The 23,739-nt window shown below is 57.8% G+C and overlaps 4 protein-coding genes across 4 annotated transcripts; 3 read left to right on the top strand and 1 right to left on the bottom strand.

The window, feature by feature from the left end:
- The first annotated feature begins 5,291 nt into the window (after positions 1-5,291).
- On the top strand, positions 5,292-7,178 carry LOC138817744 (transcription factor JunB). The gene has a single exon (XM_070008371.1). It carries the CDS (start codon positions 5,652-5,654, stop codon positions 6,708-6,710), a length of 1,059 nt encoding a protein of 352 aa, XP_069864472.1. The 5' UTR covers positions 5,292-5,651; the 3' UTR covers positions 6,711-7,178.
- Positions 7,179-10,741: 3,563 nt separating this feature from the next.
- LOC138817746 (peroxiredoxin-2) lies at positions 10,742-14,705 on the bottom strand. Its single transcript, XM_070008373.1, has 6 exons — positions 14,601-14,705; positions 13,984-14,088; positions 13,711-13,864; positions 13,093-13,215; positions 12,852-12,982; positions 10,742-11,094 (listed from the first exon to the last, which is right to left on the bottom strand). The coding sequence occupies exons 2-6, from the start codon at positions 14,084-14,086 to the stop codon at positions 11,009-11,011; spliced, it is 597 nt and encodes a 198-aa protein (XP_069864474.1). The 5' UTR covers positions 14,087-14,088; positions 14,601-14,705; the 3' UTR covers positions 10,742-11,008.
- Positions 14,706-14,999: 294 nt separating this feature from the next.
- On the top strand, positions 15,000-16,100 carry LOC138817563 (thrombospondin type-1 domain-containing protein 8-like). The gene is made up of 2 exons (XM_070008024.1): positions 15,000-15,147; positions 15,910-16,100. Exons 1-2 carry the CDS (start codon positions 15,000-15,002, stop codon positions 16,098-16,100), a joined length of 339 nt encoding a protein of 112 aa, XP_069864125.1.
- LOC138817745 (ribonuclease H2 subunit A) lies at positions 15,089-21,237 on the top strand. Its single transcript, XM_070008372.1, has 9 exons — positions 15,089-15,147; positions 16,842-17,266; positions 17,432-17,503; positions 17,636-17,762; positions 17,885-17,972; positions 19,538-19,675; positions 19,772-19,859; positions 20,774-20,897; positions 21,019-21,237. Exons 2-9 carry the CDS (start codon positions 17,140-17,142, stop codon positions 21,155-21,157), a joined length of 903 nt encoding a protein of 300 aa, XP_069864473.1. The 5' UTR covers positions 15,089-15,147; positions 16,842-17,139; the 3' UTR covers positions 21,158-21,237.
- Positions 21,238-23,739: the final 2,502 nt, after the last annotated feature.

Genomic DNA, 23,739 nt, shown 5'->3' with positions numbered 1-23,739 from the left:
TCCACAGTGGGCGAAGGTAATCAGAGGCAAGAAGTGGACCTACATCAAAAGACAGATGGACAGAGTGCCCCAATTTACCACATCATCACTTATGTGGCACCCCGGGAGACATTGCTCCCCAGTGACACAACCATGGACTTAGGATATGGTCTGGTCACATGATCATGGCAGCACAGAGAGGCACAGGTCACCAGAGCCTCGCATTCAGGGACACAGGGACACAGGTACCACGATAGAGGTACTGTATGTATGTACACATGCATACATACAGCCACACATGCAACTACATACACACATTTTATATCAGTCTCTGCCTCACTTGTACACACACACACTGATCAGCCACAGACCACACATACACACAGCCTATTCAGCAACTACACACACACACACACACACACACACACACGCAAAACCACAGACCACACACACATACACACACATTAGCCAGGTATCTCTCTTTCTCTCTCTCTCTCTCTCTCTCTTCCATACAGCCTACACACCCATGCATAAAGACAAACCACACACAGCCCAGGCTACAGACCCACACGCTTGCACGCACACACATGCACGCACACTCTGAATCTACACAAAGCAGAACAGCACTCTAGGCAGGCCCCACACCCCTTGCAGTGTTGGGCCAACACACAAACACCAGCCCCAAGACACACCTCACGCACTCCACACGCCCCAACAGGCCAGTCACAGGCCAACTTCCAAGGGGCTCCACCACACTCCCCCCCAGGAAGTTGGGGTGCTGGGGGGGCACAGGGATCTGCCCCTCCCCAGAGATCCTGCCACTTCCTCTCCCCTCCCAACACTCCACTTCCCTCCTTCCCTGTGCTCCTCCACTTCCCCCGGGAGGCCCTGCTGGGGTATGGACCTGTTTTCTTATCACATCCCTGTCAAGGGGGACATCTGGGAGTTCATTGATGCTTCAGGGTTCCCCCTCACCCCCTGGGAGATTTTAGCAGCTGTGTGGGAAACTCCCCCTGTGCTTGTCTGAGTCAGTGTGAAGAGAAAGAATCGCAAGTTAAGGAGCCAGGTTCCTGTCTGGGAGCAGGAGTGATGGACCCCCCAAACCACCAAGGTAGGAGGGGGAAGTGACAAGCAGTCTGCAGTGAAGGCCTCTGGGATTGATTCTCAGCTGCTTCTGGCCCAGCCGCCTGCCTGTCCACACCCAGGGCAGCGACGGAGGAGGCTGGGCGCTGTGACTTGTGAGTTCTCGCCCTGGCCTGCCCATCGCCTGACTCACGGGCAGCCCCCAGCCCAGGCTTCCTGGTGAAGCTTTCGCCAGTCAGTGGGGCTGGGGGGGGGGAAGAGGAGGGTCACCAGACTATTTATAAGAAGGAGAAGTCCCTTTATGCCAAAGTCAAAAGCCCCAGAGAGATCTGTGGGTGGGGGTGGATGAACTTCCTCCTTACCCTGTTCCCCCACCCCCTCTCCCCAAGTTCCAGGCTGGGGTGGAAAGGCTGGGCATAGACTGACCCAGCCAGGTGCTGATCTGGAGCCCAGAGCCTGGGCCATACCCAGGTGCCAGTCTGGGCACCCCAGGGCAAGCAGGGGGAGGGGGCTAGCCTCACACCCTTCACTTGGGGCCGGCCTGGCGCCAGCAGGGCGGCGTGAGGGGGCGGTGCCCAGGCCACAAGGGTGAGGCTGACAGGGGCCTGGAGCCGGCTCTACCAGCTGGGCCAGGCCCCGCCCTCCCTGGCTGGCCTTTTCCCCACCCCCTGCTAAAACACCCAAGCTGAAGGCTTTGGGGGGACACTCCCCCCTCCTTTCTCCAACAGCAGGGCCAACTCCATGTCTCCCCTTCCCAGAACTGTCAATTTAGACCTTTCCGAAAAGATCTTCTTCGTATGCAGTTGGTGCTGCATAAATGCCTTTCTGAGCATGTGTGATGTTCTATGTACAATTCCCAGTGCTACAAAAGAAATTAAAAAAAAAAAAAAAAGCCAGGCGCTGGTGGCTCACAGCTGTCATCCTAGTTATTCTGGAGGCTAAAATCTGAGGATCTCAGTTCAAAGCCAGCCCCGGCAGGAAAGTCTGTGAGACTCTTATCTCCAGAGAACCACCAGAAAACCGGAAGTGGAGCTGTGACTCAGAGTGGTCAAGCCAAGTGCTAGCCTCCAGCAAAAAAAACCTCAGGGACAGCACCTGGCCTCAAGTTCAAGCCCCATGACTAAATCAAAAAAAAAAACAAAAAAAAACACCATTCTTCTGCTTGTGATCATCCAACTGTGGACAGCTCCAATGAGCTACTTTAATACTTCGAAGGTCTGGGATATTAATTTCCCGTGCCTCAGTTTCTCCTTTGTTACTGGAGGTTGCAAACAGCAGGGAATTTCGCAGGCAACCAGCAACTTATTTTACACAATCCACTTTAGAATAGTGTCTAGTGCATGGTCAGAATCATGTAAGTGTTAGCTATTAAAAGAATAATTACTATTTCTCAGCCCGTCTTAAGTGTCTCTGAGTCTCCCAGTCTGTCTGCCTATCACCCCATTCATTGCTTTAGGTATCTCTTAATATCCACCCCCTCCCCCCCACACACACCAAATTCTGGCTTGCTAGGTCTTTGCCCTCCCCCTCGACCCTCCCTAAGACTTCTGTCTTGTTCGGCCTGGAACTGTCCCATGAGTGACTCAGTCTTAGGCTTCTTCCCTGTGGGACCAACAGTATGGCTTCCCAAAGGTAGCTACCCTCCGGGTTGTCCTGCCCCCCCCCCCCCCCCCGCTGCCCGCTGCTGCGCCCCCGCGAGCAAGGCCAGTTCTAGTTATTAGCATGAGCAGGAGACACAGGCCTGGCACAGTGCCCGCCAGACTCAGCGGCCTCTGGAATCTCCCTCGAGACTGGGGTGGGGGAAGGGAGCCATCGGAGCAAGGAAGAAAGGGGAGGAGCCCCCCTGGGGGGGGGTCACCGAGATCCTCCAAAGACGGGGATAGCCCCCAGAGGCTTCTGGGATCTTCTTCCTCAAGGTCCCTTGCGCGCCCCTTGTCCCCACCTTGCTGGGCTGGACTTCCCCTTGCCCCCTTTTTGGCTCAGTTTCTCTTTCGACTCTCTCTTTCCTTCTCTCCCCCACATTTGGTGAACTCCCTCTCCCCCCCCCAAAAAAAAACCCTTGTCTGGGCCTCAGCCAGGTCAGGGGCCTTGCAAGGGTGAGAACGAGGGAGAGATGGGGCCTGGCAGCTCTTGTTCTAGGGGCTCAGGTACTGCTTGGAAGTCCACCTATAGTCTAGCTTCAGGTTCGACTTCTTAGTGTCATTATTTAAACCCAGTACTCTTCCCCGGGAAGGGGCTTCCTCTGGCTTTCCTGGTGCCTTTTTGACTGGAGGAGGGGCCCTCAGCGGAGGGTAACACCTGGGGAGGGGAAAGGCCCGCCTAGGTTCTCTGCAGGGTTGATGGCACCTCCAAACTAAAATGGGAATGAGGCTCCGGGTCCACACGGGGCAGGGGTTCCCAGACACCCTGGGGCACACGGGAGAAGGGAGTCTTAGACACACTGGCAAAAGGAAAGGGCAGCGTGCCCCAGGAAGGGGGCATCGCCGTGCCAGCCCGCCCGGCCGCCCGGGACGCCCGGAGGCGTCAGCCCGCCCCGTCCTCGCCCCGTCGGGCCGGGGGCGAAGTCCGACCCAGGCCCCGGGGCAGGCGGGAACCTGCCAGGCGGGGCGGGGCGGGCCGGGGCGGACCCGGCAAGACGCAGCCCCAGAGCGGCTGGGCGGGGCCGGGCCAGGCCGCCGTGGGGGCCCCGGGGGTGGCGGCCGGGGCTGGTCGAGACTAGCCGTCCGGGGGCCTGGGCGCGCCCTGGGACCTGGCAGCTACCCCAGCTCCAGGCTCCTGGCCCTTGGACAAAACGCTGGTCCCACCCCTTCCTGTGCCCTAATATGGGCGTTGGGGAGAAACTCCGGGAGGGGGGGTGTCGCTCCGCCCCTGGTCCTGCCCGCCGACTCCTGCCTGTTGCCATAGCGACCAGGCCCCGCTCTCCGGCGGCATCCCGGTCCGGCTGCATCCCCCCCCACCTCCGGCGGCCCAATGGAACAGTCCGCGCGCGGCCGGCCTTCGCGGCCGCCTGCGGGAGCTCCGGGCGGAACCATTAGGGGAGGGACGGGGGGGACGGTGCTGGCAGGCCTGCCTCCGGGGTCGGGGGCCCTGCGCGCCCCTCCGCTGGGCTCGCTGGCCCAGGCTTCTCTTCCCGAGCGCAGGACTCAGGCCGGGGGCGCGCGGTCCCCTAGGATCGCATCGGAGTGACGGAGACAGGGCCGGCCCCCCCCCCCCTCGGGGCTGTTGCCACACTTCCTGCCTCCACAGCCTGTTTCTAAGGAAGGGAGTGGGGTTGGGCGACCGACCGCGCCCCGGCCGTCCGACTGGGTCCAGGCCCCAGGAGCTGGCACGACATCGGGCCAGCCCAGGGTGACTCGGGGAGGCCTTTGATGTAGGGGACAGAGTTTACAGGTGCCTGGGGGGAGCAGGGGGTCACCCACCACAGACAGAGACCGAGAGACAGACTGGCAGACAGACCGACCCTTTTTCGGTCCTGTCCCCATTAGATACCCTCCTGTCATTCTGTCATTTTCCTCGTAGCTCCCTAGAGGTGATCACAGACACATCCCAATCCCTCCCACCCTATATATTTTATCTCAGTGACCCCAGGACTTCTGCGCACTCTCTGTTTAATCTAAATTTCCTGCCCTTTCCCCCTGAGGAAGGAACCCCTCAGTTTGGATTCTTGAGAACCCCTAGTGATAAAGGGTCCCTCAGCCCCCCGCTGACCCCCTCTGGAATTGTCCGACCTTCACCCCCCCCACCTCGAGTCTGGCACATCTCCCCCCACCCTAGTCAGTCCCAGCGTCGGGGATCTCCCACTGGACCAATTCACTGTGTAACCTTCCTTTCCTGGCTTCTTGTTTTTGAAGGTGGGGGGCGGGAATCATGTCTTCTAGTGCATCGTCTGTCTGTCCTGCCCTCCAATCTCAGCTATTCCGGGTCCGCCCCAGACCTGACACCCCCTGGTCCCCCAAGTCCTACAACCCGGTCCTCGCACGTCCTCCGCGGTCCCCGGGGCCCCTCCTCCCCCTGCGGCCGCGCCGCGCCGCCCGGCCCGTGGCCGCTGTTTACAAGGACACGCGCTTCCTGACAGTGACGCGAGCCGCCTCCTCCCCTTCCCCACGCTCCCGGAGGGGGGCGCGGGGGCCCGGCTCCCGCTCCGGCCAATCACGGCGCACTTCCGCAGCTGACACACGCGGTATAAAAGCCTGGGGCTCGGGCTGAGCGGCTGGATCCTGGAGGGCGGCCGGGCCAGCGTCGGAGTTGAGCCTGAGGGGGGAGCCGGGGAGCCGCCGCCGCCGCAGCAGGGGTCGGGGGAGAAGCGACGCCGAGCCCGCGAGCGCAGCCGAGGAGGACCGGAGGGGCCCCGCCGAGCGAGCGCCCGCGCCCGCCAGGCTCCCGCCGCTCTCGGTGGGTACCGAGCACCCCCCTCCCCTCACCCCACCCCGCGGGGGGGGGAAGAGGAACGCGCGACCGGACGGACCGGAGCGAGCGGGGAAGGCGTGGGGGACGATCCGGCCGAGGCGCGCGGACCCCGATCGCCGCCGCGAGGGCCCGGGGCGGCCCCCCGCGGAGACCCCCACCCCCAGACCTCCCGGGCCGCCCGGATGTGTACTAAAATGGAACAGCCCTTCTACCACGACGACTCGTACGCGGCGGCGGCGGCGGGATACGGCCGGACCCCCGGGGGCCTCTCGCTCCACGACTACAAACTCCTGAAACCCAGCCTGGCGCTCAACCTGGCGGATCCGTACCGCGGGCTCAAAGCGCCCGGGGCGCGCGGCCCGGGCCCCGAGGGCGGCGCGGCCGGCAGCTACTTTCCCGGTCAGGGTTCGGACACGGGCGCGTCTCTGAAGCTCGCCTCCTCCGAGCTGGAGCGCCTGATCGTCCCCAACAGTAACGGCGTGATCACGACGACGCCCACGCCCCCGGGACAGTACTTCTACTCCCGCGGGGGCGGCGGCGGCGGCGGCGGCGCGGGGGGCGCGGGGGGCGGCGGCGGCGGCGTCACCGAGGAGCAGGAGGGCTTCGCCGACGGCTTCGTCAAAGCCCTGGACGATCTGCACAAGATGAACCACGTGACGCCCCCCAACGTGTCGCTGGGCGCCAGCGGGGCTCCCCCCGCCGGCCCCGGGGGCGTCTACGCCGGCGGCCCGGAGCCGCCTCCGGTCTACACCAACCTCAGCAGCTACCCTCCGGCTTCGGCCCCCTCCGGGGCCGCCGCCGTCGGGACCGGGAGCTCCTACCCGACGGCCACCATCAGCTACCTCCCGCACGCTCCGCCCTTCGCCGGCGGCCACCCCGCGCAGCTGGGCTTGGGCCGCGGCGCCTCGGCCTTCAAGGAGGAACCTCAGACCGTGCCCGAGGCCCGCAGCCGCGACGCCACGCCGCCCGTGTCCCCCATCAACATGGAAGACCAGGAGCGCATCAAAGTGGAGCGCAAGCGGCTGCGGAACCGGCTGGCGGCCACCAAGTGCCGGAAGCGGAAGCTGGAGCGCATCGCGCGCCTGGAGGACAAGGTGAAGACCCTCAAGGCGGAGAACGCGGGGCTGTCGAGTACCGCCGGCGTCCTGCGGGAGCAAGTGGCCCAGCTCAAGCAGAAGGTCATGACCCACGTCAGCAACGGCTGCCAGCTGCTGCTGGGGGTCAAGGGACACGCCTTCTGAGCGTGCGCCCCCCCCCCCGCCCTTCCCCGGCCTGGACGGCCGCGCGCCCCGGGGACGAGGGGCGAGGACGTGGCCCCGGCCCTGAGACCCCCGGGCGTCGCCAGCCACACTGGACCCGGGCCACACTGCCCATACTGCGCCCACTCCTTCCACCTCGACGTTTACAACAACCCCAACCCTTCCACGTTTGTTTTATTTTTTTGTAATTTTTTTTTCTGTTGGAAACAGACTCAATTCATATTGAATATAATATATTTGTGTATTTAACGGGGAAGAAGAGGAGGAGGAGGAGGAGGGGGGCGATCGCGGCGGAGCTGGCCCCGCTGCCTGGTACTCAAGCCCGCGGGGACACCTAGGGAGGGGACCCCCGCCCCCTGCCCTCCTCTCCATCCCCCCACCTGCCCCCTGCACCGTACTGTGGAAAAGAAACACGAACTTGCTCTCTCCAAGAGTCTATTTTAAAATGTGTGTATGCGTGCGTTTGTTGTTCTTTTTATTGAATCTATTTAAGTAAAAAAAAAAAAGGTTCTTTATTAATTTTTGTGGTCATTTTTTCCAAGCTGGGAGGGAGGGGGGGACCGGAGTGGGGTTCATGCTTTTGTGGGTCTTGTTTGGGGGCCCTTCGTCAGCCCCGTCCAGGCATCTAAGATCCAGCTCAAGCCTCCCACCCTCCACCGCGTTCCCGAGCTCCAGAGGCGGCGGCGGTGACGGTGGCCGGTCCGGCAGGACTCGGCGACAAGCTGCCCAGCGCAGGATGCGGAGTGCGCCTGCGCGGCCCCGCCCAGTCTCCCCGCCCGCCACGGGGCTTTCCCCGCTGACGCAGCGGAAGCGATGTCCAAATATGGGCCGATTCTGCTCAGTGACGTCACGGCGGTCTCTGGGCAGATTCCGGGAATCTCCTCCCTCCCCCTCCCCCTCCCCCCACCCACCCTAGCTCTGCCGGGCAGGGCCTCGGCGCCGGGAAGGGGGCCGGGATTTTCCCGGGCGGGCGGCTGTCTGGGCCCGGAAAGCCCCTGGCCTGGGCGGGCTGCGATCTCCGGGGGGCCCCCCGGGAACCCACCCCCTAGCCTCTCCGCGGGCTGGCGCCCACACCCGGTCCGTGTGATTGACCCGGGCGGAGGCCGGCTGCAGCCCGAGCGTGGCTGCGGACGCGGCCCTCCCCAGCCCCCTCCAGGAAGGGCGGCGCCCGCCTGCCAGCTTCCCCTCCCGGTGCCAGGCCCCGGGCACGGCGACTGCCAGGTCTGGTCCTGCCGGGGCGGCTGCTGGGTCGCTGGGCGCCGCCCCCGCGGCCGGGATCGGGAGGTGGGAACTGCTGGTTGGCCCCAAGGCGTCTGACTGGATCTGAGCCTGGAGGACCGACCCCGGAGCCGGGGCATCGGCCCCCTCCCCTCCTCGGGGGAGTGGAGATCAAAGGCACGTCCATCAGCGCGACTATAAAATACTGGGTGGGCTTGGGTGTAGTTCCGAGATACAGTGAATAAGCTAAGTGTGTGCAAGGACAAAGTATGTGTTCAACAGCCAGCCCGTGCATACGTGCCTAAAAGAAAGTGCTAAGTCTGGTAGTGCATGCCTGTAATCCCGGCATTCTGGAAGATGCGGCCGGCTGGGGGATTCCCCCCCCTCTTCCCCCCCCCCCCCTTGTTTGTGCCAGTGCTTTCTTTGACCTCTAGGTCTCAACTTCTGGCTTAGTTTTTTTTCACTCAGTTGAACCACACATCTGCTTCTGGCTTTTTGCTGGTTGGAGAAGAGTCTTAGGGACTTTTATGCCCTGGCTGACTTCAAAGCACGATCCTCAGATGTCAGCCTCCTGGTTAGCTAGGATTTACAAGCATGAGCCACTTCAAAAACAAACAAACAAACCCCCCAAGCCATAAACACAACAAAACAAGAATCCCGGTATGATTATTAGGCCCCCAGAGAAACAGCCTGGACCATGGCAAACAGACAACAAACAAACATGATTTGGATAAAGTGGTAAAGGCTAGGAAGAGGAAAAACAGGTCTAGGTAACTCTGATTGGGGGTAGATTGCACTGGCAAACTTCCCATCCATTTGAAATAGGTGCAGGGAGCTAGAGATGGATCTCAAGATAGAGCACACCTCTAGCAGGCCCAGGAGGCCCTAGGTTTGGTCCCCAGTATAGGGGGCAGGGATAGGGAAAGGGACAAAAACTCCAAGGGATGTGTGAATAACCTTCAGAGGTAGCCTTATTAACAGTTGCTCTGTGGAAGGGCAGGGTAGTGCATGCCTGTGATCCCACCATCATTGGGAGTCTGAGGCAAGATGACTGAGTATTTGTCTTAAAATAAGTAAGTAAAGAAAGCTGGGCACTGGCGGCTCACGCCTGTTGTCCTAGCTACTCAGAAGGCTGAGATCTGAGGATTATGGGTTTGAAGCCAGACAGTGCAGAAAAGTCCCCTTGAGATGCTTATCTCCAATGAATCACCAGAAAACTGGAAGTGACACTGTGGCTCAAAGTGGTAGAGCGCTAGCCTTGAGCTGAAAAGCTCAGGGACAGCACCCAGGCCAAGTTCAAGCTCCACAACCAACAATAAATAAATAATACAACAGGTAAGCTGGGTGCCAATGGCTCATGCCTATAATCCTAGCTACTCTGGAGGCTAATATCTAAGGATCACAATTCCAATCCACCTCAGGCAGGAGAAACCATGAGACTCTTATCTTCCATTAAAACACCCAAAAGCTGTAAGTGCAGCTGTGACTCAAATGGTAGGGTGATAGCCTTGAGCAACAATGCTCAGGGACAGCCTCCTAGCCCTGAGTTCAGTTGAAACCCCAGGGTCAGCACCAAATATATACATACAAAGCAGCTAGAAGGCAGTGGTTTACTTTTACAATCCTAGCAGCTCAGGAGTTTTTTTTTTTTTTTTTTTTTTTTTTGTCGGTCGTGGGGCTTGAACTCTGGGCCTGGGCGCTGTCCCTCAGCTCTTCAGCTCAAGGCGAGCGCTCTACCACTTGAGCTACAGCGCCGCTTCCGGTTTTCTGGTGGTTTATTGGAGATAGGAGTCTCACGGTCTCTCCTGCCCGGGCTGGCTTTGAACCGCAATCCTCAGATCTCAGCCTCCTGAGTAGCTAGGATTACAGGCGTGAGCCACCAGCGCCCGGCAGCTCAGGAGTTTTGAGCCTAGAGGATTGAGGATTTGAAACCAGCCAAGGAAGAAAAGTCCAAGACTTTATCACTCATCCAATTGGCCAATAAAATGCTGGACTGGAGGTGTAGCTCAAGTCATTGAGCACCAGAGGTGAGCAAGAGTTCAAGCCCCAGTGCTTGAAGAGCACACACACACACACATTAATCATGTTTTGTGGAAAGGAAATTGGGTCCCAGAGTGGTAAAGCCACTTGCTTAAACATGTCTTTCATCAATCAGAATGTCTGGGAGCTGCCTTGCTGTAATACCTAACTCTTAACTTCCCACCACAGCTACAGATAGGTAGCCCGTGGTAGTCTTTAGTCCCCATCCAATCAAGAGACTCAGAAGCTGGGTGCCAGTGGCTCACACCTGTAATCCTAGCTACTCCGAAGGCTGAGATGAAAGGACCAAGGTTCAAAGGCAGCCTGGGCATGAAAGCCAGTGACTCTTTATCTCCTATAAACTACCACAAAAGCCTGGAAGTGGAGCTGTGGCTCAAATGGTAGAGCCTTAAGCACAAGAGCTCAGGGACAGCACCCAGGCCCAGAGTTCAAGCCATCGGCCCAGCACTAAAAATCAACAACAAAACTTTATGGCTGTTGAATGGCATTTGAACATTTGAACCTGGGAAGTTCTATGGGAAGAAATGGGTGCTGGCCAGCAGTACCAAGTAAACAGCACCCATCTCACAACCCCAATGCAGCTCAGGCGAAGGGAAAAGCTGATGTAGGAGTGAACGGTGCATGAAGTAAGGTCGCCACCTAGTGGTGAAGGTCAGTAACCACAGGGTCAATTTCCAGGTCAGTCTGAGAAGTGTGTATACAGGGAGGGAGGGGGGGATTGTATAGAGCAATGGCAGACAAAGCACATCAACAGATTCACATCTGTCCCTAATACTTTTATTGGTCATCTAAAGACCTGTGCCCAGCTACACAAGCTCCAGAAAAGGGGGTAGGGGGGTGGTCAACCATTCACCAAATCCCCCGGTGTGGGAGAAAGAAGCTTTAACCTAGTCTCCCAGTTTTCCCTCATAGACTAGCGGAGCTTTAGGGTCCAGGGTCTGCCCTTTTCTGCACCAGCATAGGACATCCAGATGGGGACACAGATGGGACCCAAGCGTAGAGCTCACTACAGATCTGCCAGTTTAGTTGTGTTTGGAGAAGTACTCCTTGCTGTCTTCCACATTGGGCTTGATGGTATCACTGCCGGGCTTCCAGCCAGCTGGACAGACTGCAAGACACAAGGACACACATGACAGGCTCCGGCCTCAGAGTCAAAGTCAGGGGACAAAGGCAAAACAGGATTGGGTTGCAGATCAAGTTGGGAAGCCAAGTGGTTCTGGCCCAAGAACATGTTATGTCTGAAAAAAGCCTTTCATGCCTACAGGGGTTATTTCCTTCCTTTCTTCTCTTTTTCTTCCCTTCCTTCCTTCTTTCTCTTGTACCCTTGGTTTTCTCTTGCAGACACAGCCTCATTTTGTGGCTAAGGATGACTCCAAACTGTGATCTTCCTTCCTCTACCTCTTGAGAGCTGGGATAATAAGCATGCACCACCATACCATGTCACTCAGCAGGATTTTCTAGTTGATGTTTTGCTCCCCTATCCAGTGGGTGTTTTTTTACTTTTTTTTTTTTTTTGCCTGTCGTGAGGCTTGAACTCAGGCCTGAGCACTGTCTCTGAGCTTCTTTGGTGCAAGGCTAGTGCTCTACCACTTGAGCCACAGCACCACTTCAGGCTTTTTTGTGTTTATGTGGTACTGAGGAATTGAACCCAGGACTTCATGCATGCTAGGCCAGCACTCTACCACTAAGCCACATTCCCAGCCCTTTTTTTTTTTTTGTCGGTCGTGGGGCCTGAACTCTGGGCCTGGGTGCTGTCCCTCAGCTCTTCTGCCCAAGGCTAGCGCTCTACCACTTCAGCCACAGGGCCACTTCCTGTTTTTTGTGCTTATGTGGTGCTGAGGAATCAAACCCAGGGCCTCATGCATGCAAGGCAAGCGCTCTACCACTGAGCCATCTTCCCAGGAGCCCCCCCTTTTATTTATTTTTATTTATTTATTTATTTAGGGTCCGGTCGTGGGGCCTGAACTCTGGGCCTGGGCACTGTCCCTCAGCTCTTCAGCTCAAGGCTAGCACTCTACCACTTGAGCCACCTTCCCAGCCCACTCCCCCTTTTTTTGTTTTTCTAAACACCTTCTAATCTCCTTTCTCCTTCATTCCCAGCTGAAGGAAAGGTAGATTGATTAGGCTGGGGCCAGGTTGCTCGCTTGTCTAGCACCTGTGAGGCCTTGGTTCTTTCCTAACACTGAAAAAAAGGTACTCTGCTCCATTTATATTTTCAAGCCTGAGACACAATCTCATAAGGCTTTTATAGAGCTTTATCATAGTGTCCCAGTTTTCTTTTTTTCTTCTTTCTTGATCGGTTATGGGGCCTGAACTCTGGGCCTGGGTGCTGTCCCTCAGCTCTTCAGCTCAAGGCTAGCACTCTACCACTTAAGCCACAGCACCACTTCTGGCTTTTTTTCTTTTTGCTTATGCGGTGCTGAGGAATTGAACCCAGGGCCTCATGCATGCAAGGCAAGCACTCTCCCACTGAGCCACCTTCCCAGCCCAGTGTCCCAGCTTTCTATGTGGGTTACCTGTCTCCCCTAGGCTAGACTGTTGCGGTGAAGATCAGGGCCTTGGATGAATCTTTTTTTTTTTTTTTTAGGTCCGGTCGTGGTTCCAGAACTCTGGGCCTGGGCGCTGTCCCTCAGCTCTTCAGCTCAAGGCTAGTGCTCTACCACTTGAGCTACAGCACCACTTCCGGCTTTTTTCTTTTTGCTTATGTGGTGCTGAGGAATTGAGCCCAGGGCCTCATACATGCAAGATGAATCTTATATTGGCTTCTATTATCCCTGGCATACAAGGACTGGGGCAGGCAGCCTCCTGTCAATCCACTTGATTGACAGGAAGCAGAGGTGAACAGGCATGCGCAGAACGACTCACCCTCTCCGTGCTCATCTGTGTACTGGAAGGCCTGGACCAGGCGCAGAGCCTCATCCACCGAGCGCCCCACGGGTAAGTCGTTCACAGTGATCTGACGAAGGACACCCTTGCCATCGATGATGAAGAGGCCCCTGAAGACACGAGGGAGGGTTCGAGGTGAGGAACACAGCCCCCTGCCACCCTCTGTGGTTTATCCTGGGACAGGGGTTCCCAAACACTGGGCTGAGGAACCGCACGGTACCTGTAGGCGATCCCTTCATCCTTTTTCAACACGCCATAATTAAGGGACAAGCTTCTGGTCACATCAGCCAGCAGGGGGATGTTCAGGGGGCCCAAGCCGCCCTCTTTCCGCGGGGTGTTGATCCTGGGGGGGGCGGGGGGAGACAGAGTTAGGCAACCTCCTCTGCACCTTGGATCTTTGTATGATAATGGCTGGAGTGGAGGTGCTGGAGGCAAGAGATAAAGGGGACCAAGAGCAGGCTCCAGGAGCCCCACCCACCCCACCCAAAGGAGCTGGGGACAGGGAAGCTGGGGAGAATCCCCCCAGCACCACCGAGAAGCAGGGAGCCTGTGCTAAGAATTACCAGCCTCCTCTTGCCTCCATCCTGAGCCCCAGCCCTTCAGAGAGTCGATACATCCATGAACTAAAAGCAAAGGAAGAGTCCTCTCTCCTGAGAGCGCAGGGAGATAAAACATCTCCAACTCCAAGGCAAGGCAACTTAGTCGCCAGATTCTAATTACTGTCCTTGTCCTTACAAGCGTGGGTGTCATTGTTTCCATTCTGTTCAGATGGGGAGACAGAAAGGCCCGGGGTTCAGCCCTAGGGTGTGTGGGTGGAAATACACCCTCCGGCTCCTACCAGGCCAGATGGGTAAACTGAGAGTCGACAGAGACGCCCAGGACCTCGCAACCCAGCTTTCGGAAGTCTTCGGCATGCTCGCTGAAGGCGATGATCTCCGTGGGGCACACGAAGGTGAAGTCCAATGGGTAGAAAAAGAGGACCACGTACTTCCCTGGGAAGGGATGCACCGGAAGTCAGGGCCCAGTGCCCCGCTGCCCCCCTCCCCGGGCTGCCCCCCTCCCCGGGCTGCCCCCCTCCCCGGGCTGCCCCCCTTCCAGGCCCATCCATCACCTCGGTAGTCCGAAAGCTTGACCTCCTTAAAGGCGCCGTCCACCACGGCGGTGGCCGTGAAGTCCGGGGCGGGCTTTCCGATGAAGGCGTTGCCGGAGGCCATGACTGAAAGCGGAGGCCCCCCCGCCGGGTCAGCGCGGGCGCGGGGCCGGGGGAGGGAGGCGCGGGAAAAGGAGACCCTTTGTCCTCCCTTCCCAAGGTCACACCGTGGGCCGGGTGCGATTCCGGAGTCAGGGCGGCGGATCCCCCCCTCCGCGTCCCCGGCACCCGGCCGGCCGGGCCCGCGAGGCCGCGGGGGACCCGCCCCCCAGCCGGGGCCGCGGCGTGGCCGGCGCCGTGGCCAGCGGGCTCCCGCTCCCGGGTTTGGAGGGAGGAGATGGCGAGCACCCCAGGGAGGCGGGCGGGCGCGGGGGGGGCAGGCTGGGGGCCTGGCGATCGGGCCTGTGCGTCGAGACTCTGGCCTCGGTTTCCCCCCCCTCCCCACGCAAGGACAAAAGCGGGCCACCATGGCGGATGGAACACAAAAGGGGACCCGTCATGAGATCCCCAGAGCGCCGGGAATGCACGAGGCGAGGGAGCCCCAACATCGGGGTGCACTCGGGGGGGGGGGTGCATACCTGCGCGGACCCGGTCTGGACACGCGGACGAGCGCCGAGGGACACACCCGAGAGCTCGCTGCACGAGCGCGCTGGGCTCCGCCAGCCTCTTATACCCGGCCGGAACCACGTTGCGCCGGGTGTGGGGGGAGGTGGGCGGGGCGGACGAGTCCACTGCGCCGGCGGGGGCGGGGGAGCGGGTGGCGCGGCTGCGTCTTTGCGCCTGCGCACGGCGCAGGGGCGGGGTGGGGGGGGTGAGAGCGCGGGGCGGGGGGGGGGGAAGGGGGAGGGAATGCTGAAGCCGGGGATCAATGAAGGAACCTGCGGGGTGGGAGGGGGAGGGGGGGGTGTTGCGGGGGCCCCGCAGACTCTGCTCGTTGGCTGGGTCCCCGAGCGCACCGGGGGCGGTTGGAACCCGGCATGGCCCGGAGCCCGCCGGCGCTGTGGCTGCCGTCGCTGGTGATTCTAACGCTGGTGTCCTCTGCCCAAGTTTCCACTGACTACCAGTACTTTGGCCAGCACGGGACAGGTGACACCTGGGAGCTGCTAGGGCTGCAACAGCAAAAGGGTAAACGCAGACGGTGGGGCGGGGGGCGGGGTATGCCCAGAGGTCCCTCTAGGCCTCTTATTTGGGCCATTTGTCTACATACAACCTCCCCTCCCCCTTCTCAACTCTGTCCACCTCAGCACTGACGACGTTCCCTGGGGCTGGTTACTGATCCCTTAAGTTGTTTTCTCTCTGTTACTTGTAACCCAGATACCTGCAAGCCGTGAAGGGGGACTGGGGTCATGAGAAAGCCATGAACAAGGAAGTAGGAATCCCATACACTCCTAGGGGGAATGGGGGGGATTAGGTGCTTGTTAGAGTAGAGGCCAAGAACGAACGGGGTGGCTAAGCTTGAAAAGTCAGAAAAGGTGTGGCTGAAGAAGACCAGCCAGAAAGACCAGCAAAAGCCCCCAAGCAAGGATCTAGGTGTGAGGCCCTGGACTCTAACCCTCAGTTCTGAAAGAAAAAAAAAATTGTAGCTGCTTTTAAAAATGATCGTCCTTATTATTTTTATTCCCACATGCTTCAAGTGCCTTCATTATACCAATTAAGTCATTTAAATTTATCACCTGTCAGCTCTGCTGGTCAGGTGGCACTGTGCCCGCTGGGGCACAGTGAAGTCAGCTGAAGATGACATATGCTAAGGAAGGCCATACTCCCAAGTGGGCTGGCTGGCATAGATTGGAAGTGTCAGGTGGCAGCGCCTCTCTGGAGAAGGGGGTAGAGGTATATTCTTCCTATTTGGGGGTCTTCACCTGTGCCCTCTGGGGTCTTCATCTCTAGAAGCAGAGGAGGCTTTTCTGGGCCCGTGGGGAAAGTGGCGCTGTTTCTGCGATCTGGGCATACAGGAGCGGGACAGGGAGGTGGTCGGCAAAGCATCCAACCCTGTGTTCCTGAGTCCCGAGGACTTGGTCCAGGTGAAGCCTTGCCAGCCACAGGATTGTTCATCTTGCAAACCGATGGACTGCCACTAGAGTCCCTAGGCCTGGGTGAGTGACCAGCACCAAGCACTGATTAGGCTAGGAGGAAGAGAGAGGGTCAGGGATGGGTCAGGAGATAGGAAGGGCAGTGGGGTCAGGCGGAGAGACAATTTCGGAGAGGAGAGAATGAGAATGTAGCTTGAGGCTAGAGGGGGAGGGTGTAGCTTAGTCAGCACCCTAGAGCCCTCCTGATATCTAGGGAGAAAGTGAGAAAGGCTGGGGGGGGAGGGGTGTCCTGTGGGAAATGGGCAAAGGGAGATGGAAGAACTGGAACTCTGAGGAGGGCACGAACCCACGGACAGGACCAGCCCCCAGTGAAGCCCAGGGACGAGAAAGCTCCAAAAGGGGTCCATAGAAGAAGTAGCAGGAGAAGGGTTGGGGGAGGGGGAGAAGGGAGGGGACTTTAAAGTTGGGTGAAATGAGCCTGCCTGGTGGGTGGGGACCCAGATCTCCAAAGGGGCACGGGAGACTTGCCCTGAGTAAGAGAGGGTAGACAGAGATCAAGGGGAAAGGGAAGATGAGAGGAAGGAAGGAAGTTTGGAGGGGGGTGTGGGGGTGTCCCAGTGGAATCTGCTGATACAAGGAGCTGTGTAGGGGCAGAGATGGGAGTACCAGCCCGAATGACAGACAGGAGACCCGTGGTCTGAGAGTGCGGTGACACTCCACCTTCTAAGCCCTGAAAAAAAGTGAACTTCGTCTCAATTTCCCCTCTATTTATTTCCCTCTCCTGACCAGCCTTGGGAGATGTAGCCCCAGAGACTCGGGGGCGGGGCTTTCAAAACGACCCCGCCCTCCCCAGCCTGCAAGCCACACCCACAGCAGTCGACCTCCTGAACTACAATTCCCAGGAGGACTCACGGCAACCAAGTCGGCCTCAGCTGCGTCAGCCCCGGCTCCGCCGAGCGCGTTGGGGGCGTGTCCTGCGCGTTGATTGGTCCGAATCCAGCCTGGCTTCCGGACCCGCGGAAAACGCGCGCTGGGATTTGAGCTGGCAGGTTTCGATCCCGCGGCTGGTGGCGGCGGCCGAGACGGCATGGATCTCCGAGAGCTCGAGCGGGACAATACGGGCCGCTGTCGCCTGAACTCGGCTGTGCCCGCCGTGTGCCGGCAGGAGCCCTGCGTTCTGGGCGTCGACGAAGCGGGCCGAGGCCCTGTCCTGGGTGCGCCCCCACGGTCAGGGCGGGCGTGGGGAGCGCGGGAACCCGAGTCGTGATGGCCTCGAAAAGAGTGGTCGCAATGCCCCAGGGCGGCGTTTCAGGGGCTCGCTGGTAGCACCCCCTTTCTTGCCCCGCTTCTTGGAAATCTGACACCCATTTCTCCCCCAGGCCCCATGGTCTACGCAGTCTGCTATTGCCCCCTGTCCCGCCTAGCGGATCTGGAGGCCCTGAAGGTCGCAGGTGAGCCCTGTGTACACCTGGGAATGGGGTTCTTGGGTACATGCAGGGTGACAGATGGGAAATTGAGGGAAAGTGTAGAAAGCTGAAAGAGCCAGTCATCCCCTCCCCTTTTTTCTCCAACCCCCTTCCCAGACTCAAAGACCCTGTCGGAGAACGAGCGGGAAAGGCTCTTTGCCAAAATGGAAGAGGACAGGGACTTTGTGGGCTGGGCTCTGGACGTGCTGTCTCCAAACCTCATCTCTACCAGCATGCTTGGACGGTGAGGGGGGGTGGGTGGGAAGTGTGTCCCCAGAAGGGGCTGGGGAGAGGACGGGCAGACCACACGGGCTACTGGGCTCTGTGGCTCGAGTGGGATTTACTGAATGCTGTTCCTCGCTGCAGGGTTAAATACAACCTGAACTCTCTGTCCCATGATACCGCTGCTGGGCTAATCCAGTATGCCTTGGATCAGGGTGTGAATGTTACACAGGTGAGTTGAGCAAGAAACACAATAGCTGAGTATTATTTGCCTGTAGTCCTAGCTACTCAGGAAACAGATGTGATGATCTTGGTTCAAAGCCAGCCTGTGAGGGAAGTCTGCCAGACTTTTTGTTGTTGTTGTTGGTCATGGGGCCTGAACCCGGCCTGGACGCTGCCCCTCAGCTCTTCAGCTCAAGGCTAGCACTCTACCACTTGAGCCACGGTGCCCCTTCTAGCTTTTTGGCGCTGAGCAATCCAACCCAGGGCTTCATGCATGCAAGGCAAGTACTCTACTACTGAGCCACCTTCCCAGCCCTTTTTTTTTGGTGCTGGTCATGGGGCTTGAACTCAAGGCCTGGTGCTGTTCCTGAGGATTTTTGCTCAAGGATAGCATTTGCCAGTTGAGTAATTGGAGAGCCGCAGCCTCCCCAGAGCGCCACTCCCAGGCGGGTGCCATCCCCTTGGCGCTGCCATATGCCTAGCCCTACAAGTCCAGAACAAATCCCATACCTGTCCATCTTCCCAAAGCCTCTGTCCTAGTCCAACCCTCCTCTGCTTCTCAACTGGAAACCTGCCCGGCTTCCTCCACAGTCCTCCCCCACCTCTAGCCCCCTCTCCTTCGCTCTGCTTCCCATGCAACAGACGGTCTTGGAGAAATGTAAATCTTGACATTTAATTTTATGATCATAGTGCAAATTAAAATTCACAGTCTGAGTGGGGAGAAGGAAATTAAGTGATGTGGGAAATCGGCATGGTGTTGGGTCCCTCAGAGGCAAGGAACAGGTGGTTTTGAGAGAATTTGACTGGAGAATTAAAGTGGGAATGGAGCAGGGGATAGCCAAGCCCTGGCCTGGAGTACAGAGCTGCAGGAGCAAAGCAAACAAGAGCTCTGCTTGGGTATTCAAGGCCTAAGCGGAGGGAAGAGGGTGGGGCAGTCAGGTGGTCTGCTGTTTCTGTGAAAGTAAAGGTTGTTGAGACAGGTATGGCCGTGCTTAACCCCCAGTCAGCTCCTGAACGAACTTCACTTCTGTACTCCGAGCCAAGGGGCCTCCCTACTGCTCCTCCCTACCACAGCTGCAGCTTCTGCTGGGTCTGCCTCAGGGCCTTTACACTAGCAGTGCCTTGTTTTTGTTTGTCGGTGTGTGGCTTGAACTGGGTCTGGGCGCTGTTCTTCAGCTCAAGGTGAGCACTCTACCACTTGAGCCACAGTGCCACTTCTGGTTTTCTGGTGGTTTATTGGACATAAGAGTCTCACGGATTTTTCCTGCCCAGGCTGGCTTTGAACTGCAATCCTCAGATCTCAGCCTCCTGAGTAGGTAGGATGACAGGCGTGAGCCACTGGCATCCAGCTAAGTGCTTAGCCTTAAGATAAAATGTTAAGAGATAACTCCTAGGCCCTGAATTCAAGCCCCAGTTTGGCCGTGTGTGCATGCACACATGCTTACACTCACACTCACCAAAAAAAAAAAGGAAAATGAGAAGGAAGCCTATGCAGAGACTAAGAGACTAGGTCCTGTTGTGTGGTTTTTTTCCCCTCTGGCTGTTTGTTCACTGAATCCTCTGTCACCATGGCAGGTATTCGTGGACACCGTGGGGATGCCAGAAACATACCAGGCGAGGTTGCAGCAACGCTTCCCTGGGATTGATGTGACGGTCAAGGCTAAGGCCGATGCCCTTTACCCGGTGGTCAGCGCTGCAAGCATCTGTGCCAAGGTCTGGCCCCACTGACCCTGGCCAGCTCCCACCATCCTCTGGGTGGACCAAGCTCCCATGGCCAAGGGAGCACCCAATTTCCTGTCCTGCCTGCAGGTGGCTCGAGACCAGGCCGTGAAGCACTGGCAGTTTCTCGAACAATTGGAAGACTTGGACACTGACTATGGCTCAGGCTACCCCAATGGTGAGGGCATGCTGTCAGGTTTTGTGATGATAATGTGGCTTTGCCAGGCTCCGGAGGCTGTGGGTCTGACTGGGTCTGGCTGTGTAGCCTAGGCCGGCCTGGAAGTCAAGGTCCTCCAGCCTCAGCCTCCCAAGGGCTGGGGGGACAGGTGTGCACCCCCACTCTTGGCTTCTCAGGTTTTTAACATTGCTATGGCCACCTCCAGATCATGGCCACATGGTCTGTGTGTGGGGCCTGGATCCTGCCCATCCCCCTCCAACCCCTTCGTCTCTGAGTGAGGAGTGGACACCCAAGGTGCCCATGTGTATATTAAGGGAGAGGTAGATCTGGGGGTGTGGCTCAGCAGGGGGCGTGGTCACCGTGGGCATCCTCAGTAGAGCATGGCTATGTAGTAGTAGAACACTGGTCTAGCATGCTTGACATTTTATTCCCAGAACCGTGCACACACACACACACACACACACACACACACACACACACACAAGTGATGCCAGGTGTGGTGCCCACACTTGTAACCTATCTTTGCTAGGGAGTCTGAGGCAGGAGGATGGAGAGATGAAGGCCAGCCTGGGGTATACAGGGAGACCTCTCTGTCAAAAAAGTAAACAATAGAAAAATACAATGAAGAGCCAACAGCAGGGTTTAAGGAATCTTCTTGATTTTCTGCCTCTACAGGAGGGGCCTGTGGTCTGATGTCTGGTTTTGTGTGTGCTGTTCTTAGGGGTCAGGGGGATGTTTCCCAAAAACTGCACAGTGAATAGCATTTGGCTGGGCACAGAATGGGAAGGAGGGGGCCCTGCCTGTGCAAAGGGCCTGGGGCAGGAAGGTCAACTCAGGAAGAAGCCGACGCTGTTACCTGAAGGCTCAGGGCTGACACTGTGCTCCCTTTTCCCCTCCCCTTCCCCTGTCTCTAGACCCCAAGACAAAAGCCTGGTTGAGGAAGCACATAGAGCCCGTGTTCGGCTTCCCTCAGTTTGTCCGGTTCAGTTGGCGCACGGCCCAGACCATTCTAGAGAAGGAGGCTGAGGGGGTGATATGGTGAGAGTCCAGACTGCCAAGGTTGTGGGGAGGGAGGAAAGGGGGGGCGGGGAGGACTCAGCCCAGCCTCTAAGTTACCACAGCCCTGCAGCACGGCCACTGTCCCCCCTCCCTTCCACAGGGAAGACTCAGAAGCCGCAGCTCCGGAAGGACCTGGAAGGATCACGTCCTATTTCCTGCAGGAGGAACCCCGAAATCGCTCCCGTGGGCCCCACCGGTACTTTCAGGAACGGGGCCTGGAAGCAGCCACCAACCTGTAGGAGTTAAAAAGGAAAAGTCTCCCCTGGCTGTGATTAAAGGTGTTTGTGGAGAAGCCAGTAGCACTGGCCATTCCTGCAGAGGTGGGCGGGGCATGCTGGATGGGAACCCAGCCTGTGTGTGGTTTGGACTGGGGCCTGGCTTACACCGATGGGTGTGGCAAAGCAGCGGTGCGGGCCCAGTGGTAGAGCGCAGGTAGCTCTGAGGCCTTGGGATCATCCGCAGCCTTGCAAAAAAGAACTAAAGTAAACTAACTCAAAACGTAACAAGCCAGGCGCCCGGGGCTCACGCCTGTCATCCTAGCTACTCAGGAGGCTGAGATCTGAGGATCGCGGTTCCAAGCCAGCCAGAGCAGGAAAAGTCCGTGAGAGTCTCCCCCACCCCTCACCCCCCACCTCGTGAGACTCTTATGTGCAATAAACCACCAGAAAACTGGAAGTGGCGCTGTGGCTCAAGGGGTAGAGCGCTCGCCTTGATTGAGCTGAAGAGCTGAGGGACAGCGCCCAGGCCCAGAGTTCAGGCCCCACAAACAAAAAAACAAAATCAGAATGGGTGTTGCCCGATTGACTTAATGGTTTTTTTATGGCTGTTTTATGTTTCTTCTGTTTTTGTCAGTTGTGGGGCCTGGGCACTGTCTCTGAGCTTTTTCACTCAAGGCTACCAGTCTACCACTTTTTTTTTGGGGGGGGGATCTGGTCGTGGGGCCTGAACTCTGGGCCTGGGCACTGCCCCTCAGGTCTTCAGCTCAAGGCTAGTGCTCTACCACTTGAGCCACAGCGCCACTTCAGGCTTTTTTCTTTTTGCTTATGTGGTGCTGAGGAATCGAACCCAGGGCCTCAGGCATGCAAGGCAAGCGCTCTACCATTGAGCCACCTTCCCAGCCCCCACTCTACCACTTTGAACCACAGCTCCACTTCCAGTTTTCTGGCAGTTAGTTGGAGGTAAGAGTCTCACACACTTTCCTGTCTGGACTGGCTTTGAACTGGAATCCTTACATCTCAGCCTCCGGAGTAGCTAGGATGACAGGTGTGAGTCAGTCACCAGTGCCAGGCTTTTTTTTTTTTTTTTTGTCGGCCGTGGGGCTTGAACTCTGGGCCTGGGCGCTGTCCCTCAGCTCTTCAGCTCTTCAGCTCAAGGCGAGCGCTCTACCACTTGAGCTACAGCGCCACTTCCGGTTTTCTGGTGGTTTATTGGAGATAGGAGTCTCATGGTCTCTCCTGCCCGGGCTGGCTTTGAACCGCGATCCTCAGATCTCAGCCTCCTGAGTAGCTAGGATTACAGGCGTGAGCCACCAGCGCCCGGCCCGGCGCTTTTTTTTTTTTTTTAAGACAGGTTCTTACTATGTTGGCATGGCTGGTCTTGAACTCCTAGGTTGAGCAAACCCTCCTGTCTCAACCTTCCAAGTACCGGATTACACTCAGGTCTGCACAGGTGAAAGTGTGTGACCTAAGGGGAGGGGGGCGTGAGGGGGGCCCACTTCCACCTGGCCCTCAGGATACTTCCATGCTGAGAGGATGCCCAGGCCCCGGGACAGACCCTGCACTGGGCTATTCCAACAGACCACCGCCACTGAGGTTCAAAGCCACGGGGCAGGCGCCACTGCCTCCCTCCCGTAGTCTTAGCGCCGAGGACGCATGGGGTCTTAGGATTGCACTTTGCAGCCAACCTTACAAAAAAGTTTCCTGAGACTCTTAACCTCCAGTTAACCAGGAAAAAAAAAAGCTGAAAGATGGGGCTGGGAGGAGGCTCAGGGGTAGAGCGCTTGCCTTGCATGCCTGAGGCCCTGGGTTTGATTCCTCAGCACCACATAAGCAAAAAGAAAAAAGCCGGAAGTGGCGCTGTGGCTCAGGTGGTAGAGCGCCGCCTGAGCAGCGGGCGCGCCAGGCCCTGCGGTAAAGCTGCAGGACCTGCAGAAGGAAATAGGACACAAAAGGTGGGTTCAGCCCTGTCAATATAATGTAACTAGGTGTGGAGCTCTTTGTTACACGGTGGTGATACATACTGTAACAACTTCAGTTAACTCTCCTAGCTGGTTTTGTTTGTGCTTTGTAGTGGTTGGTTTTTTTTTGTTACGTTTTGACTCCCTGCCATCCTGGAATCATGGTTGGGTTCTCTCTATAATGACTTCTTTTGTTGCAGGGTATAGCCAGCCACAAGATACCTAGGTTTGTAACATTGTGAGTAGACTATTCCTGAAGCTTAGGGCGGTTTGGGCTGGAATATCAGGAGTGGCAGGAAGTCGGCTTGTTCCTCTCTCTCCTCCCTCCCTGCAGAGGGCGGGCCTCACTCTTCTCAGTGGCACACAGGGGCATGCGCTAAGCTTTCCTGTGGAGAACCAAAAGGGACCCTTGCCATTTGGGGGGGGGGGGTCAGGAGTCGGTTATGGGGCAAGTAATGTTCAGCCAGATGCCGATAGCTCACACCTGTGATCCTAGCTACTCAGGAGGCTGAGATCTGAGGATGGCGGTTCAAAGCCAGCCCGGGCAGGAAAGTCTGTGAGACTCTTATGTCTAATAAACGACCAGAAAACCAGAAGTGGTGCTGTGGCTCAAGTGGTAGAGCGCTCGCCTTGAGCCGAAGAACT

The sequence above is a fragment of the Dipodomys merriami genome, unplaced genomic scaffold, assembly GCF_024711535.1.
Source record: "Dipodomys merriami isolate MVZ:Mamm:240054 unplaced genomic scaffold, mDipMer1.0.p SCAF_70, whole genome shotgun sequence".
NCBI classification, from domain to species: Eukaryota; Metazoa; Chordata; class Mammalia; order Rodentia; family Heteromyidae; genus Dipodomys; species Dipodomys merriami.
The sequence above is the reverse complement of the archived record's forward strand: the minus strand, read 5'-3'. Positions and strand labels throughout refer to the sequence as shown.

Excerpts from the sequence above, each read along its gene's own strand:
- LOC138817744 (XM_070008371.1), top strand. The coding sequence starts at position 5,652 with ATGTGTACTAAAATGGAACAGCCCTTCTACCACGACGACTCGTACGCG.
- LOC138817746 (XM_070008373.1), bottom strand. The coding sequence starts at position 14,086 with ATGGCCTCCGGCAACGCCTTCATCGGAAAGCCCGCCCCGGACTTCACG. Across the intron at positions 12,983-13,092 it reads GATGAAGGGATCGCCTACAG|GGGCCTCTTCATCATCGATG; the intron begins GTACCGTGCGGT and ends TCGTGTCTTCAG. Across the intron at positions 11,095-12,851 it reads CACAGATGAGCACGGAGAGG|TCTGTCCAGCTGGCTGGAAG; the intron begins GTGAGTCGTTCT and ends TGTGTCTTGCAG.
- LOC138817563 (XM_070008024.1), top strand. The coding sequence starts at position 15,000 with ATGGCCCGGAGCCCGCCGGCGCTGTGGCTGCCGTCGCTGGTGATTCTA. Across the intron at positions 15,148-15,909 it reads AGGGCTGCAACAGCAAAAGG|AAGCAGAGGAGGCTTTTCTG; the intron begins GTAAACGCAGAC and ends CTTCATCTCTAG.
- LOC138817745 (XM_070008372.1), top strand. The coding sequence starts at position 17,140 with ATGGATCTCCGAGAGCTCGAGCGGGACAATACGGGCCGCTGTCGCCTG. Across the intron at positions 17,763-17,884 it reads TCTACCAGCATGCTTGGACG|GGTTAAATACAACCTGAACT; the intron begins GTGAGGGGGGGT and ends TCCTCGCTGCAG. Across the intron at positions 19,860-20,773 it reads TGGCTCAGGCTACCCCAATG|ACCCCAAGACAAAAGCCTGG; the intron begins GTGAGGGCATGC and ends CCCTGTCTCTAG.